The 16,913-nt window shown below is 53.8% G+C and overlaps 1 protein-coding gene across 1 annotated transcript in view; it reads right to left on the reverse strand.

Annotated features, from left to right (window-relative positions):
- DNAH2 (dynein axonemal heavy chain 2) overlaps positions 1-16,913 on the reverse strand; it is a 152,635-nt gene that overhangs the window by 33,748 nt on the left and 101,974 nt on the right. Inside the window, exons 48-62 of the mRNA XM_083409992.1 lie at positions 15,891-15,982; positions 14,307-14,505; positions 13,959-14,183; positions 13,108-13,212; positions 11,579-11,767; positions 8,643-8,728; positions 8,057-8,187; positions 6,779-6,922; positions 6,411-6,578; positions 6,135-6,295; positions 4,201-4,340; positions 3,807-3,954; positions 2,738-2,877; positions 1,485-1,695; positions 333-449 (exon numbers count right to left, since the gene is read on the reverse strand). Coding sequence (XP_083266118.1) covers positions 333-449; positions 1,485-1,695; positions 2,738-2,877; positions 3,807-3,954; positions 4,201-4,340; positions 6,135-6,295; positions 6,411-6,578; positions 6,779-6,922; positions 8,057-8,187; positions 8,643-8,728; positions 11,579-11,767; positions 13,108-13,212; positions 13,959-14,183; positions 14,307-14,505; positions 15,891-15,982 — 2,256 coding nt within the window. The remainder of the gene's footprint in view (positions 1-332; positions 450-1,484; positions 1,696-2,737; positions 2,878-3,806; positions 3,955-4,200; positions 4,341-6,134; positions 6,296-6,410; positions 6,579-6,778; positions 6,923-8,056; positions 8,188-8,642; positions 8,729-11,578; positions 11,768-13,107; positions 13,213-13,958; positions 14,184-14,306; positions 14,506-15,890; positions 15,983-16,913) is intronic.

Here is a 16,913-nt window from a genome sequence, read left to right on the forward strand (position 1 = left end):
ACATTACAAGCGCAATTCTCTATGATAATAAACAAGGAAGTGGAATGGAACATCAAAAGGATGAGACAAAAGAATTTTGAATATGCAAATAAATCTGGGAAACTACTAGCGTGGCAGATTAAAAAAAGGAAAGAACAAAATATGGTACATAAGATTGTGGTCGAAGATAAAGAGATTGATGACCCGAAAGGTCACAAATCCTGCCCGGCCCAAACTCCGCTGTGCTGTTTGGTTCACCAGAGATCTGGCACAGCTCTTATCGGCTGCCTAACTTAGCAGCCCCTGCAGCCCATGGGGCATGGCTTCTACAATGTCCCTCCCCTTCTGGCTACCTTCATGGCTTCCTCCAAAGCAGGCATGGCCTCCTCCAGGTCCCTCTGGGCGGTGTCCGCTAAAGCTTTGCACTTAATCTCCTCGGCTGCAATCTTCTCACTGTTGGCTGACACCATCTGTGGGGGAGAGGGGGAGGAGAAGTCTCAGCACCAGGGGTCCTCAAACGGGGCTGGTCCCTCAGACCTTGTGGGGGGCTGGACTATATTTTGACAAATACATATGCAAGAGCATCAGGCAGGTTTACCTGTGTCTTGTGAGCGGCAGGGGCTGGCGGCGGCAGCAGAGGGACAATGAGTGGCGTGCGAAAGGGCTCCGGAGAGGGGCTGCTTTAAATGGCGGTCGCTCGAGAGGGGCGCTCAGCCAGCTGCGGCTCAACAAAGCCCAGCCCCCTTCCTCCTCTAGGCAGGGCAGGGAGAAGCCAGGAGGAGGGAGGGAGGGAGGCATCGCTGCTGCTGCCACCATGTGAAAGAGAGGGAATGAACATGCACGCTGGCAATGCATGTGCTGGCGACCCACACAGTGATTCCTGGACCGTCCGTGGGCCAGATCCAGAAGGCAACTGGGTCTGATCCAGCCCGTGGACCTTAGTGTTTTTTTTTCCTGTTTTTTTTTTATTTTCAATGCAAAATCATAACAAAAATTGCAAACATTGAATCCAAAATAATACTATACAAACAAACAGAACGGAACATACAAAAAAAAGCAGAAAAGAAAAAAGAAAAAAAGGGAACAAAACCAAACCAAACGAAAACGAAAAAGCACACATTTACAGAAAAAAAAAACATATCATTACGTACATTTACACATACTGACTTCCTTCCTTTGTTCTAAGACCTCAATAAATTTACTCTTACTGTATTGTGTCTGGTTAGATTACTTTCATCTTTGTACTTTTTTTTTTATATACACCATTTTTTCTTTTCTTTAACCCTGTAAAGCATCATTCATTACATACCAATATACTTACTCCAGAACAATGTTTTTTCATATACTCTTTTGCACAACCCCATTCTTTTAATAATTTCTGGTCCGATTGTCCCCTTATGAATGCTGTAAGTCTTGCCAGATTTATGTATTCACAAAATTTAAACCGTGGACCTTAGTTTACCGACCGAGCAGAGGATCCCAGGAGCCCGGACTCGGACACCCACCTTCTGCTGTTCATCAGCTTCTCGCTTCTGCTGAACAATGATGACCAGGTACTCCTCGCACTGCTTCTGGAATTCCGCCACCTTCCTCCTGGCTTCCTCCAGCTCCAGCGTCATCACCTCCACCTTCTTCCGGGTCTCATCGATCTTGAAGAGCCCGTTGTGGAGCTTGTTGGCTTGGTCCGAGAGCTCCTTCCGCTTCTCAGCCAGGAGCCTGCAAAAGGAGGAAGGGGAAGGCTCCGTGGCTGCGCTGCAGCCCAGTCTAGCCCAGAAGTTGGGCCGCCCATGGATCGCGATAAACAACTACAGTGGTGCCTCGCAAGACGAAATTAATTCGTTCCGCGAGTCTCTTCGTCTTGCGGTTTTTTCGTCTTGCGAAGCAACCCTATTAGCGGCTTAGCGGATTAGCGGCTATTAAAGGCTTAAGGGATTAGCGGATTAGCTGCTAAAAGGCTATTAGCGGTTTAGCGGTTTAGAAAAAGGGGGTGAGGAGCGAAAATAAATCGCAAGCCCATAGGGAAATTCGTCCTGCGAAGTGCATTGAAAAACGGAAAACCCTTTCGTCTAGCGGGTTTCCCGTCTTGCGAGGCATTGGTCTTGCGGGGCACCACTGTACCTGACATTCAGAAGACATCTGAAGGCAGCCCTGTTTAGGGAAGCTTTTAAAGTTTAATAGGTTATTGTATTTTAATATTCTGTTGGAATAGGGGACACGGGTGGCGCTGTGGGTAAAAGCCTCAGCGCCTAGGGCTTGCCGATCGAAAGGTCGGCGGTTCGAATCCCCACGGCGGGGTGCGCTCCTGTTGTTCAGTCCCAGCGCCTGCCAACCTAGCAGTTCGAAAGCATTCTCGGGTGCAAGTAGATAAATAGGGACCGCTTACTAGCGGGAAGGTAAACGGCGTTTCCGTGTGCGGCTCTGACTCGCCAGAGCAGCGATGTCATGCTGGCCACGTGACCCGGAAGTGTCTCCGGATAGCGCTGGCCCCCGGCCTCTTGAGTGAGATGGGCGCACAACCCTAGAGTCTGTCAAGACTGGCCCATACGGGCAGGGGTACCTTTACCTTTACCTATTCTGTTGGAAGGAGCCCAGAGTGGCTGGGGAAACCCAGCCAGATGGGCGGGGTACAAATAATAAATTATTATTATTATTATTATTATTATTACTATTATTATTATCATCATCATCTCCATACACTCCCCGGCTCTCGGCCTTCCCACTCGGCTTCCCTGGAGAGAGACCAGAAGAGCCCCCTTACTTCTTGTAGCCAGAGACCAGCTCCAGGTAGTTGGTTGGGGTGACGTAGTTATGGCGCCTCAGCTCCAGCAGCATCTTCTGCGAGTACCTGGCCACGGACCAGTGCATGGTCACAAAGATCCTAGCCACTCGCTTTTGCATCTAGACAAGATGGAGAGGAGAGACAGAATCAGGCCCAAAGAACCTAAAGAAGAGCCTGGGGGCTGGATCAGGCCAACGGAGGCCCATCTAGTCCAGCATCCTGTTCTCACAGTGGCCAGCCAGAGCCGCAGTGTCAAGCCCACAAGGAAGAGTCAAGCGCTCCTGTGGCTTCTAGCAACTGGCCATCAGAAGCATTATTGCCTTCATGCAGCTGGGAAGAGGAACCCTCACCCACTGCCTGCAGCCAGGCATTTATTTATAAAAAGATACAGTGGTGCCCCGCAAGACGAATGCCTCGCAAGACGGTAAACCCGCAAGACGAAAGGGTTTTCCGTTTGCAGAGGCGCTTCGCAAGACGAATTTCCCTATGGGCTTGCTTCGCAAGACGAAAATTGATGAAAAATTTTGAGTTTTCCCCCCGCTCCAAAACCCCTTTTCCTGAAGCGCTAAACTGCTAAAAGCATTTTAGCAGCAAAACTGCTAATCCCTTAAGCCTTAAAAAGCCGTTTTCAGCCCTTAAACTGCCAATAGCGCTAATAGCGCTACTCCGCTAATGAGCTTGCTTTGCAAGACGAAAAAACCGCAAGATGAAAAGACTCGCGGAACGGATTCTTTTCGTCTTGCGAGGCACCACTGTATTTGTATACTGCTGCGCCATAAAAAATTATATCAGTGGTTTACAGCGTTAAAAAGATGAAACCACACAACAGGTTTCTTTAAAAAAAAGAAAGAAATTAAGCGCATCAATTAACCGCTGTGGAAGGATGCATAGGCCTGGCGGAGTTTTCAGCAGCCGCCTGCTGAATATCCAGTGTCAGAGTGTTCTGCAGGCACTAACGGCTTGGTTTCTCGTTGTCAAACGAGCCCTGCCAACCTTCAGGACGGCCCCCCTCTGCGCCGCTTTGGGAGGGACAGGGGCTCCCCCTCACCGTGTCCACGCTCCCCTTTTCCACGGTCCCCAGGTCCACGCCCTCCAGGTACTTCTCCGCCACTTCCAGGAGGGCATCCTTGGGCCACTCAGAGAACCAGTCGATGGTGGTGCAGTTCACCAGGGCAGGGTACTGCCGGATCCAGTTCCTGAGGCACAGCGGAGAGAGCCGTGGGTTGGCATTGCGCCAACTATGCCTCTCTCTGCTTCCCTTACTCCTTGGCCACGGCCCTCTGGTTTGCCCACCTCACCTCGCCTGCCGTTAACAGCCGTTTTTATCCAGCCGCCCCTGTGTCCACCAGGGGTCGCTCTTGCTCCAAGCAGAAGCCGCCCCTGTGCCTGTCTAGACAGCAGCCTCTGCTCCGATGGTCCCGGCAGCTTCCCCCTCCCCTCACCTGAACGGATCCCCGACTGGGCTCAGGCACAGCACCACGTGCAGGTTGTTCCGCACCCTCTCAATGAGGAAGGCAAAGAGGCTGTCCTGGCTCTCCTGGATGCCCTCTGTCCGAGCTGCATCTATGATGTGGGTCTGGATCTGGGGACGGAAAGGCGGGTGGGGGGCAGAGAGAGGGGAAAGAAGGAGGATCAAGGAAAAGGAACCTGTTGCCAGTTTTGAAACGCCCCTTGTGGAAACAACGAACCGCTCCGTGTCATCAGTTCAGGTGCTGCTCACTAGCTCTGCCTCAAACTTTCTGTGCCAAGGAGAGGAGCAGAGCATGGTGGAATCATAGAGAGTTGGAAGGGAACCTGAGGATCATCTAGTCCAGGCATAGGCAAACTCGGCCCTCCAGATGTTTTGGGACTACAACTCCCATGATCCCTAGCTAGCAGGACCAGTGGCCAGGGATGATGGGAATTGTAGTCCCAAATCATCTGGAGGGCCGTGTTTGCCTATGCCTGATCTAGTCCAGCCCACTGCAATGCAGGGAGATGCAGCTGTCTCATACGGGGATCAAACCTGCATAGAACCCTAGAATCATAGAGTTGGAAGAGACCACAAGGGCCATCGAGTCCAACCCCCTGCCAAGCAGGAAACACCATCAGAGCACTCCTGACATATGGTTGTCAAGCCTCTGCTTAAAGACCTCCAAAGAAGGAGACTCCACCACACTCCTTGGCAGCAAAATCCACTGTCGAACAGCTCTTACTGTCAGTAAGTTCTTCCTAATGTTTAGGTGGAATCTTCTTTCTTGTAGTTTGGATCCATTGCTCCGTGTCCGCTTCTCTGGAGCAGCAGAAAACAACCTTTCTCCCTCCTCTATGTGACATCCTTTGATATATTTGAACATGGCTATCATATCACCCCTTAACCTCCTCTTCTCCAGGCTAAACATGCCCAGCTCCCTTAGCTGTTCCTCATAAGGCATCGTTGCAGCACCGTGCTCTAACCAGCTGAGCACGAGACTCTGAACCTCAGGGTCATGGGTTTGAGCCCCATGTTGGGCAAAACAGGGGGCTGGACTAGAGGACCTTCGTGGTCCCTTCCAGCTCTATGATTCTATGAACCTGGGTGCACAGAACCAGAATGGTAAGGCAGCTTCCTCTAAATTCCCCTCTAAATATAATTATTGGGGCTTCACGCAGGCCCAGAGGCTCAACCCCTCCAAACTCAGGTGCTCAAGGGGAGAGGAAGGGCAGGCAGGAAGCCCAAAGCTCCTGGAGAGGGAGGTTTTCAAGCTCTGCAGGTCTTCAGATGCTAGGGGGAAAGGCTCCAAGGCAGGGTCACAACTCTGAGACCAGGTACGATGGTCACAGCCCTACCAGAGTCATCACAACGAGTGTCTTTCCACAGGAGCCAGGTCCACACACATCTGGGGCTTTTTGCGGGGTGGGGGTGGCTTGGAATAGCTCCTTGGTTCAAAAAGGTGGCTCCTAATATGTAGCCTCAGTACCTCTCCTTTTTTAAGAAATCATGCGCTGCCTGGGACTATTAATTCAATCATCAACAACAACAACAATCCTCTAGCTGGTAATCTCCCAGCTAGAAGTTGTTGTTGCTGCTGCTGCCGCTGATGATGATTGAATTTATTTATTTATTTAGGATGTAAATCGGATCAACCAAAGGCCTTGTAGAAAAGGAACGTTTTTGCCTGGCACCTAAAGGTGTATAATGAAGGTGCCAGGCGAGCTTCCCTGGGAAGAACACTCCACAGACGGGGGGCCACCACAGAGAAGGCCCTGTTCTCATGCTGCCACCCTCTCCCTTCCCAGGAGGAGAACTCATTCTGCCTGTCTGTTGCAGCAGGAAGCAGAAGGGCACGGATTCCTGCGCTGCACTCCCCAGTCCTAGTCTTTCCAGAGCTCCATGGGGTACGGAAGAGACACGAACCTCCTCAAACTCATCTGGCTTGTACAGGTTGGGCACCTCCCCAGAGCTAAGGATGTTGTTAATGTCCTCGAGGAAGCACTCGTCCGCAATCTGCGTGTCCACAAAGAGGAAGGTGGTGGGCTTCTGGTCCACCCCGGTCTGGCGGTACAGCTTCTTGATGTCTGCGGGAAATAACGGCCAGGGGAGGGCCGGTCAAAGGAGAGGGTGTGTAGCTAGCCCAGGCTGGCTTTGTGGGCCAGACTCCCAAAGCTGGAGGGAGACGACGGGCATCCTTACCTTCCCGGAACTCTTGTTTGCGGTACTGCCTGGAGACCTCGATCTGGAAGGTGTAGTACTCACAGATGTAGGAGGCCAGCCGTGCCAGGCTCTGGCGCCCGCTGCCACCGATGCCCACCAGCAGCATGTTGCCTCGCGGCTGGCTGATCACCCGGACGATGCGTGTTACTGCAGGGAGAATCAGCGAGTGGCTGTCAAACCCCACCTGCAGGAGGGTGCTACCCTGGTCCGGGGGTAAACTAGCCTTCCGGACTCAGCTGAAGAGTCCTCCCCGATGCCAGTTCATGGGGGGGGGGGCTTCTCATGAAAACAGCAGAGAGAGAGAGAGGGGGGGGGGGGGAAGTCTCAGCCAGGATCCTCTCACTCACTGTGTTCAATGGCGTCCCGAAAGAGCACCAGCCGCATGGGCACCATTCCTGGCGTCCGGTTGAGCTCGCCCAAGGCACGCTCCATCTCGGCCTTCAGGACGGCCATGTCTGTCAGGTCCTCGTAGACGTTGCGCATGAAGTCCCCTGGAGGGGCAATCGGTATTACGGCGCGATCGCATCTTATGTGGGGTTTTTCAAAACAACAACAACAACCAGTGGCGTAGCGTGGGTTGTCAGCACCCGGGGCAAGGCAAGTAATTTGCGCCCCCTAACCCGTGGATTTGCGCCCCCTAACCCCCAGATGTTGCGCCCGGTGCGGCCGGCCCCCCCTGCACCCCCCACGCTACGCCACTGACAACAACGCATTTACTGAAACCGCACCCACGCGAGCATCCCAGGGCAGAGAGCATCTCGCTTTCCAAATAAGGTGGAGAGCTGAAAAGCCAGCTACCCAAGGCAAAAGGGGCTTTTAAGCTCTCCTCCTTGCTTGCCTCTCACTTGCGGGAGGTCAACCAGCGGCCTTCAATCATGAAAGTTAAATGCAAGTAAGATGGGATCATACTGTATTACTGGAATCTGTTCTTATTACTCCGCTCCCCTTTCAATCTTTCACAACCACGACTGCAAGCGCTTTGAAAAACGGTGGACAGGGAATGCTCCCTTAGCAGAGGCCCTTCTTCCCAGGTCTGCATGAGAGAGCAGAGTAAGAGCCCTGCTGGATGAGGCCAGTGGCCCCTCTAGTCCAGCACCCTGTCGTCAAAGCGGCTGAGCAGAAGTCTCAGTGCAAAACCTGCAAGCAGGATTCGGAGGCAAGAGCCCGTCTCCCCTCCTGCAGCCTCCAACAGCTGGTGGAGGCAGAGCAGAGTCATCATGGCAAGTAGAGAATGGTTCGGATGAGCTCAAGTGCCATATGGTAGAAAAGAGAGATGCAATTTTAAACATTAATAACCAGCAAACAAACAAAATCAAATACATCTCCTAAGATGACTGATACAACGTGTGTGTGTGTGTGTGTGTGTGTGTGTGTGCAAGCTAAAAATGAACCATGTGCTTTTTTTTCTTCCTTGTGCAAACTGATGGAGATCTAAATGATTCATCAACTCAGGATGATGAAGTCAATCAACTTCCAATCAGGAACCAGTTTTAAGACAGACAGACGGACAGCACCACCTCATCTCACAACCCCAAAGGGGATTTGGGGGATCTTTAAACTGGCACCTCCATCACACACCCCCTTGGCCTCCCCACCTCCAGCTCCGGAGAACAGCCGCTACATACCAAAGATGGGTGAGCGCTTGTTGGGGCAAAGGTTGTGCAGGGTCAGGTCAAAGTGCGTGCCCAGCTTCTCACTCAAGAGGACAATGAAGGTCTCCATGTCTGCAGCGTCCACCAGACGGTCGGAGAAAACCCTGACGGAGAAAAAAAGGGATCGATGTGCTCGGAGGTCACCCATGAATCCAGAAGCCTCCTTGTGGGGTCCAGGCCAAGGGGAAGAGGCACCCAAATTCCGTAAAGCCCAGAAGCGGCTTTGGGAAGTAGGAGGACTTTTCCGAGACCCACAGCTAAACAGCTCCAAGCGACCCTCTTCTCCCACCCGGCAATTGCGCCTGGGCATCACATGGGTGTTTTGGCGACTGTTAATGTCCGTTTCTGATGGCCAGGGCACTGCCCACAGGCAGAGTCTCCCAAGCAGACATGGCACCGAGGGGCAGAGCACGAAAAGCCTCCACAAACAGCAGGAAATGATGAAAGTGAGCCGGGGGGGGGGGGCCTTACAGAGAACTCCCACCACTGCTCTCAGGCACCGGGATGGAAAAGGCGGCTCTTGCACAGTGGCAGAAGGCAGCAAGCAGGACATCTGTACCTGAAGCACTCGTGAATCCACAGGCGGGTGAGGCTGGCTTTGGTGTCGTGGAAGTCCTTGTGGGCTCGCAACATGCCCTGGAAAACCTGAGACAAGCGGGGAGGACAGAACCGCTATGGACCCCAGGCAAGCATCTTCTAGGCCAGCCCCGAGGATGGGCCCCACCTCCAGCTGGTCTTCCAAGGAGAGCCATCCCACCCTCGGCAAAGGGCCCTAAATGCGCCTGTCTCTGGTCCCAAGGAAGGGTCGTCACCACAGCTCAGTGGCTCAGACCACCATCTGACTGCATTGCAGGGGGTTGGGCTGGAAGACCCCTGGGATCTCTTCCAACTCTACAATTCCATGACTGTACACTTCTGGTCCTGAGGACATATTTACCAGGACCTGAGGAGATTTCATCCCTCCCATACCCAAGAATCTCCTGAGCAGTCTGCTGTTTCTGCAGAGAGGAGGAGGCGTGTTCTTATATCTACTTATTCTGCTCCAGCACCACATCAGAGAGAGAGAGAGTCGGTCAGTGAGTGAGTCAGTGAGTGAGTCAGTCAGGGAGAGAAAAAGACTGAGTGTTATCTCTGTGTAGATAAGGTCGCTGCAGAAAGCAGCTGTGACACTCAGTGCAGTCCAGCATCTCCATTTGTATATAGTTTGTATAGTACAGTAGCTGTTAGTGAATAAAAGAAGATATTCTTCAGCGCTGTCGTCCGAGTGATTTATGCTCTGCTGTACTCTGCTGTACAACGACTGTCTTCTTGTTGGAGTGATTTGCGGTGATTTGCGGTGCTCACAGTTCTGAGTTGTGAGTCCACGGCACTTGAACCTGTACCTGTGAGGAAGGTGGTCTCTGGAAGTGCTACCCAGCTCGCCTAGCCCAGTCGGGGCTGAAGTGGATGAGTCCAGTTGGTGACACTGGCTCAAGGGCGATGCTGACAGGACCTGCCTTGCTCGGTGAGAAGCAGAGGGCGGAAATCTTAAATAACCCATATTTTTCAAGGTTGGCAAGCAAGCGACACTGCCAAGCCCTCTCTCCGGAGGCTTAAGAACACAAGAAGAGCCCTGAGGCATCAGGCCAGTGGCCCGTCTAGTCCAGCATCCTGTTCTCACAGTGGCCAACCGGATGCCCCAATGGGAGACCAGCAAGCAGGACCCAGGTGCAATAATAATAACAACAATAAAAATAATAATAGTAAATTATTATTTATACCCCACCCATCTTGCTGGGTTTCCCCAGCCACCCTGGGCAGCTCCCAACACAATATTAAAAACACAATAAAACATTAAAAGCTTCCCTAAACAGGGCTGCCTTCAGATGTCTTCTAAAAGTCAGATAGTTGTTTATTTCCTTGACATCTGGTGGGAGGGCATTCCACAGGGTGGGTGCCACCACCGAGAAGGCCCTCTGTCTGGTTCCCTGTAACCTTACTTCTTGCAGGGAGGGAACCGCCAGAAGGCCCTCGGAGCTGGACCTCAGGGAATGATGGGGGTGGAGACGCTCCTTCAGGTATACTGGGCCTTTGAGGCCGTTTAGGGCTTTAAAGGTCAGCCCCAACACTTTGAATTGTGCTCGAAAATGTCCTGGGAGCCAATGTTTAGGCCCGGTGTTATTTGGTCCCGGCGTCCAACTCTCCCCTCTTGCAATTTCCAGTCACTGGTATTCAGAAGCATTTACTGCCTCTGACTGTGGAGGCAGAGCACAGACATTGTGGCTAGTAGCCATCGGTAAGTCCCCTCCGCCATGGATATGTATGATCCTGTTTTAAAGCTATCCTGTTTTAAAGCCACCACCCCCTCCTATGGGAAGCCAGGATAAAGCCAGAAGGCCCTTCTAAGCCGGAACACTCACAGGTGATGCTGCCCAGGAGGCAGAGGCATCCCAAATCCCCCTTTGCCCTCACCCCACCACCTCCTGGTAGCTGACTAGTGATTGCTGCAGCAGGAGGGAGGGGGGCAACAGGCCTGGCAGCAGAAGCAGCCCGGCTTGCTCACAACCTGCGAGCGTTTGATGTGCACGAGCAGCGCTACAGGGCTCAGGGCCGAGGACAAACGTTCAGCGCACGTTTGATGTCTTCAAACTCTCTCCAAAGTTGCCGTGCCCGTTTGATGTGGGAGCGCCGCGGCGCTGGCGGGAAGGAGATGAGCTCGCCTGGAATCCTAATGCTCCCAGCCCCTGGGCTGGCACAGAGGATCGCACACGCAGGGAAAAAATCCATCATGCCTCATCTGCCGGGTCTCAGGCAGAGGAAGACCCCAGAAACAGGCACATTCTGTCTACGGGCTGGTGAAACTAGCATTCCCCAACCTGTGGGACCTCCAGGTGCCTCGGACTACAACTCCCACATCAGCTGGGCTGGCTGTGGACTGGTGGGAGTTGGAGTTCAGAGCACCTGGTTGGAAGGAGGCTGCTTTAGATGGAGGGCAATGCAGATATGTACAGCCCCCGCTTAGAAGCCTCCCCTGTGTCTCTGGCTTAACCCCACGACATTTCTGTAAGATGTAGGAGCAGAAGACAAAAGGGGTGGAAAACATTCTGATTCTGAGAAAGCCGCAGCGTTTGGCAAAAGAGAAATGAAGATGTCAGGAAGACACCGAGGGGAAAGGCGAAGGTGGGGGGGAGAGAGAGAGACAGGAGCTTCTCTAACTCAAAGCTGTGGAGAGCTAACAAGGACTTGCTTCCTTGCCTGAGGCAGAATGAGCCCAGAACTTGTGGTTGGTCTGCCCCCCTCCTTGTGTTTGCAGTGGCATCAATCAAAAGGCACCTGCCTCCCATTCCTGCTTCTGAAGGATGGGGAAGCGCTGCGTGACCGCGCCATGGTTTTCCGGCCACACAGCCTCACCTGCGGCACCCTCTTCCGCAGGCTCCTTTGCCACCCCTCCCCGTCCCCAAGGCCCTTCCGAGCTTGTAGGGAACAGTCCCAGGGTCTGAGCAGGCCCCTGTTTACCTTGGAGATGTCGCGCAGGTTGAAGAGGTAGTGGATCTTGGCCGGGGTGGGCAGGAACCGCTGGACGACGTTGTTGTAGAGCTCCACGGTCGCCTCGGTGATGGTGTTCCCAAGGGGCTTCAGTCCCTCATCGAAATTCTGCAGCTTCTGGTTGATCATGGTGCCGAAGATGCGTCGGATTTGGGAGTCCTGTTCGGGGTGAGGGCATGACATGGGGTGGCATCCCCCAGCACCTGCTGCGTTGGCCCGAGGCAGCTGGCGGTCACCTTCCCCCTTCTGGGCTGTCCTGGGTTTCTCTCACGGATTCACAGAACTATAGCTTTGAAAGGGTTATCTAGTCCTGCCCCCTGCAATGCACAGGGGGCACTAAGTCCTACTCATTGAAATGAATGAACCCAAACTAGTCCTGTCCATCTCTGGGATGGGCATCACAGCTCAGCGGGAAATCCACAGAGCCTAGGGCTTGCCGATCAGAATGTCGGCGGTTCGAATCCCCGCAACGGGGTGAGCTCCCGTTCTTTGGTCCCTGCTCCTGCCCACCTAGCAGTTCAAAAGCACGAAGTGCAAGTAGATAAATAGGTACCACTCCGGCGGGAAGGTAAATGGCGTTTCCATACGCTGCTCTGGTTCACCAGAAGCGGTTTAGTCATGCTGGCCACATGACCCGGAAGCTGTACGCCGGCTCCCTCGGCCACTAAAGCGAGATGAGCGCCGCAACCCCAGAGTCGGCCACGACTGGACCTAATGGTCAGGAGTACCTTTACCTTTACTTTAACCCTGCACACCTGGCTGGCCATCTTTGCGAGGACGAGAGGTGTGTGTCTGTTTCAGTGGCGTAGCGTGGGTTGTCAGCACCCGGGGCAAGGCAAGTAATTTGCGCCCCCTTTACCTTTAAGTCCTACTCATTGAAATGAATGAACCCAAGCTAGTCCTGTCCATTCACTTCAATGGGTCTAAGAACATCAGAAGAGCCTGCTGGATCAGGCCCACCTAGTCCAGCATCCTCTTCTCACAGTGGCCAAGCAGATGCCCATTATGGGAAACCTGCAAGCAGGATCCAAGCACAAGAATCCTTGCCCTCCTGTGGTTCCCAGCAACAGGCACCGCCCAGTCCCGCTCTGAATGGGACGAGAGGGTGATTGAGCAAGAGGTGCCATTTTGGATTCATCTCGGGCCGGCGCCGCTTCCTTGCCAGCGCCATCGTCCGCCGTGCCAAGCTCTCCCCATGCCTCCTGGGCAACTTAGATTTGGACAACGGGCCCTGCATTATGCAGGAGAGGAAAATAAAAGGCCGCGGGCACCTCGGGTGTGCGGAGGTGAAAGGGGAGCTTTCCCCCTTGATCTCAGAAAGACTCTGGAAGCCAAAAGGCCAGCTGGACGAGCCCCTCGCCACCAAACCAAGTTGCCTGCGTGGACACACGCACGCACGAGGGGGGGCCAGCCAGGCGGCGTCTGCGGCTGTGGTTGCCTGATTAACCCCTGCCCTCGGAGCTTCCCGGCCGGCCTGCGTAGACCAAAGCAGCCCTTACTGTGGGGAAGGTCATGTTGATGAGGTTGAAGCGGCTCTGAAGCCGGCTAGAGATCACCGTTCGCCCTCCTCCGGGGGGCCCCATGGCTGCCATCAGGAACATGTCCTGGGGGGAAGGCAAACAGGCAACGGATCAAAACCAAAAGAAAATAAAAGACTTCTCGCTCTCTCTCTCTCTCTCTCTCCCCCCCCCCCACAACCTCCGCCCGCCTCTTTCCATAAAAGTGTTTGAGTAGCGCGACGACTAAACAGTCTAGAGGGACCCCGCCGAGGTGGAGGTGGGGGGGGGAGGAAGGCAGGCAGCATACAAATCGGGGGGCCTGAGTGGAAGTGGAGGCTGTAATAGCTGCAGTGGCATGCGCCACACTCCAGCCGGGAGGCTCTGCTGCGCGGCACGCCCTCCCGCTCATTCTCGCCCCCCCCCCCACCGCACACTCCTGAAATTCAGATGTGCAGCCTCCCGGAAAGAGACAACAACAAGTATTCCATGCACAGTCGTCTCTGGTTGTAGGTTGCCGAGTTCTTGAACGGCGGAGAGCCAAATCAGACAATTACGTTAAATGCGCAATTGCGCCTGACGTGTCTGGGTTTTTATTTTATTGTCTTTTCGCAAACAGGGCCGCGGGGCATCAGAGGGGGAAATCAAGGCTGGGTCTGTGGGGTGCAGAGCAACGTCCTCCCCTCTGCCGTGGCGCTGACAGACATCAACGCTGCTATGGGGTTTAAAGCCTAACGGGCACGTGTATGCAACCGGGTTCCAGTCCTGCCCCAAGAGCGTCTGTTTCAAAGAGGAAACCATCACGCAGCAATTGCGCACTGGGCAATTCGCCTGGCTCCGCATCCTGCCCTCACCTTGATGTACTTGATGGTTTGCTTGGCCCGGTCGTACCAGAAGCCGTAGTCCAGCCACAGGCGGAGCAGCTCCAGGGGAGGCTGGGAGCCAAACTGGTCCTTGGCAGGCATGTTGAGGTCATCCATGAAGGTGATCATGCTCTTCCCGCCCAGAGGCACATAGACGCCCTTGGTGCGCTTCTCCACCCGGCTCTCAATGATGCTCTGGACGTTGGTCGACGTGGTCTGCAAAGGCGGGAGGGGAGCGTGAGGCCTGCGTTGACAGAGACGTTGCCCACGTCCCCGGAGCCCATGCGTGGGGTGTGCCAGGGGGCGGAGCCGGGACCTTCCCCTCTCTCAACCTGTTACCTGAGCGGACATGTTGATGACCAGGACAGCCCACTTGGTGCTGTCCAGGGACTGCAGGACGCCCTGGGCAATGGAGGTCTTGCCAGTCCCCACCAAGCCGACCAGCAGCACTGGGTTCTGGTTGGAGATGAGGGCGTCGACGAGATAGTTGTAGCGCATGGTGTCCACGGTGGGGACGATGATCTTGTAGAAGGGGGCGCTGGGAAGAGAAGGGGAGACCCGGGCTCAGCCCCAGGGGCGAGGCATCAGCTCCTGCCATGCTTGGGACCTGCCAAAGCTTGGCTGCTTCCCTCCCTCTTACACACACGCAGGGCGCCAGAGCCCCGGGGGCCGTTCTGGTCCTTCCCGACGCGGCTGTCATGGCTCCAGGAAGGACACCGGCCTAAATGCATGAAGACATCCGACACGAGACGCAATTGGCGCAGCTGTCACCCCCGCCGGAGCCTGACAGCTTGGAAGGAAGCCACTGTTAATGAAGGCTTGTCCCTCCACCCGGCTTCCGAGGATGCAGGCGGCCGGCGGCCCGTGGCAGCTCAGGGACCACGTTCCGGCAATTTCAGGCCACTGATCGGATTAGGGGAGCGAGGGGCGGGAAAGGGATCCGAGCCACTGGCTCGGAGAACAAGATCGGCCGAGCGACTCGGTGGCACGGCGAAGGCAGGCTGCTCGGGAGCCAGAAAGGGAAAGGATGCGGGAAACAAGACAAGGCAGGCAAAGGGAGGGGGGGGGGACTATGTGTGTATCGTAGAGGTGCCCCTCTGCTGTCACTCACACCCTGCTACTGCTGCAAGAGACAAAAAACTCGCCTGAGACCCTCCAACACACACACACACATAATGAAGACAGGACACCGCCGTCCCTAGAATGAGCCCGTTCTCCATGGTGCCCCCTTAGCTGCTTCTCCCTCCTACTTTCTTTACGTGTAAGAACTTCAGATGGGCCCTGCTAGGCTAGAGCAAATGTCCACTTCACCCAGCAACCTGCTTCTCACACAGGCCGACTCCCCAGGCTTGAAGGCAATAGTCCCTCCTGGCTACGAACGGCCATTCATGAACTCCCGTCTCCTCCTCCTCTGCCTCATCCATCACTATTTTCTTCCCAACTGCTACATCTTGTGGCAGCAAATCCCATAAACCTGGCACGCAGGGTGTGAGGCAGGGCTCTCCTTTGCCTCTCCTGCCGCTGTCCTACTGCTTTTGAGCCAGTGGCGTAACATGGGGGGCGTCCACAGCGGCAGTTGCCCCGGGCACAAAAGTGTTAGGGGGCATAAAATTTCAATGCCCAGTGTTGTCTCAAATCAGCTTTTCTGTCACTGGGCTCTACTGAAAATGGCTTCTCCACACGAATTGAATGCACGTGTGTACACCATGAATTTCCCTCCCTCTTACCCACCCCTTTTGAGTGGCCCCGGGCACTGGCAACCCACACTACGCCACTGCTTTAAGCTACAGAAGGTTGAAGAACACAGGTTTTAAGTTTTAGGGGCTGAGTCACACTCCCATTAAGCTCCTCCTTCCCTGCCTGGGACTGGCAGAGAAGGCTTGTTCTCTATCTTGGGCAACATGCAAAAAGCTGTTTACTTACTTGGATGGGTACCTCCACATCTTGGGCAGTTTATCTTCAAAGGAAGACCATTGCTTCCGCTTGGGGTCAACGTAATACTCGTAGACTGTATCCTGGGAGGGAAAGAAGTTAGCTTGTCAGAGGGGTGTGTTTTCAGCAGTCCTTGCAGAGGCCTAAAGCTGGGCCTGGATCATGGATCTCTCTGGGCAGTGGAAGGGTTTTTCATTGCAACTGGCTGTTAGGTGGGCAAAAAGGATGCCCTGTGCACCTTCCCAGTGTTGCAGGGATTTATGTATAGGTTGGGGGGGGTGTTGCCCCTCCAGCAGATATCATGCACATGCAGCCCACTACCAAAATCAGCACAATCACTTTTGTGACTTTTGTGATTTGTCCCCACAAAACACTTCATCACAGTTTCTTCCTATCTATTCAAAGGGCCTCTGCTGCACAATACCAAATGTAACAATTCACTGATAAATGTTATCTATGTACTGGCTCACAGGGAAAACTTCAGAAATTTATATAGACATGTGAGCTCAGCTACTCAGCAGCCCCTCTGCCTGAATGATAATCCCTGGCATCCTGATACCTGAGTGCCAGACAGGTAGCCATTCCAGAAATAACAAACCCAGATGAAGACAAAAGGGTGGGATGAACTTGGCTGGGAAACAGGGAAATGTAAATTCCGTTTTTGTAACACTTGATGGGTGTTTGGTGGAGGGCAAGGAGAACCATGGGGCAGGGTCTGGGATGCTCAGATTATGATGTACATGATGTAACTGTGATGTAGTTGGGGGGGGGGTGTAACATGGTGATTAGCAGCTAATAAAAGTTTGGGGGCTCTTTTGTTTGGGGCTTCCATCTTGTTCCACTTTGTGGCAGGTGGGAGTCCTGTCACGACAGTCTTCAATAAAGACCAAGCCTACTGGCTGCTGTTTTGCTCTGGTATTCCTGGCTGGTGTCCTTGATTTTTTGTCCAAGGGTGCCCTCAGATTTCTCCGTTAACACCAGAGAGAGAAGACCCATTTTTTCTTGCCCACCTCC

The sequence above is a fragment of the Podarcis tiliguerta genome (genome assembly GCF_965153285.1).
Source record: "Podarcis tiliguerta genome assembly, chromosome: 13".
Lineage (NCBI taxonomy): Eukaryota > Metazoa > Chordata > Lepidosauria > Squamata > Lacertidae > Podarcis > Podarcis tiliguerta.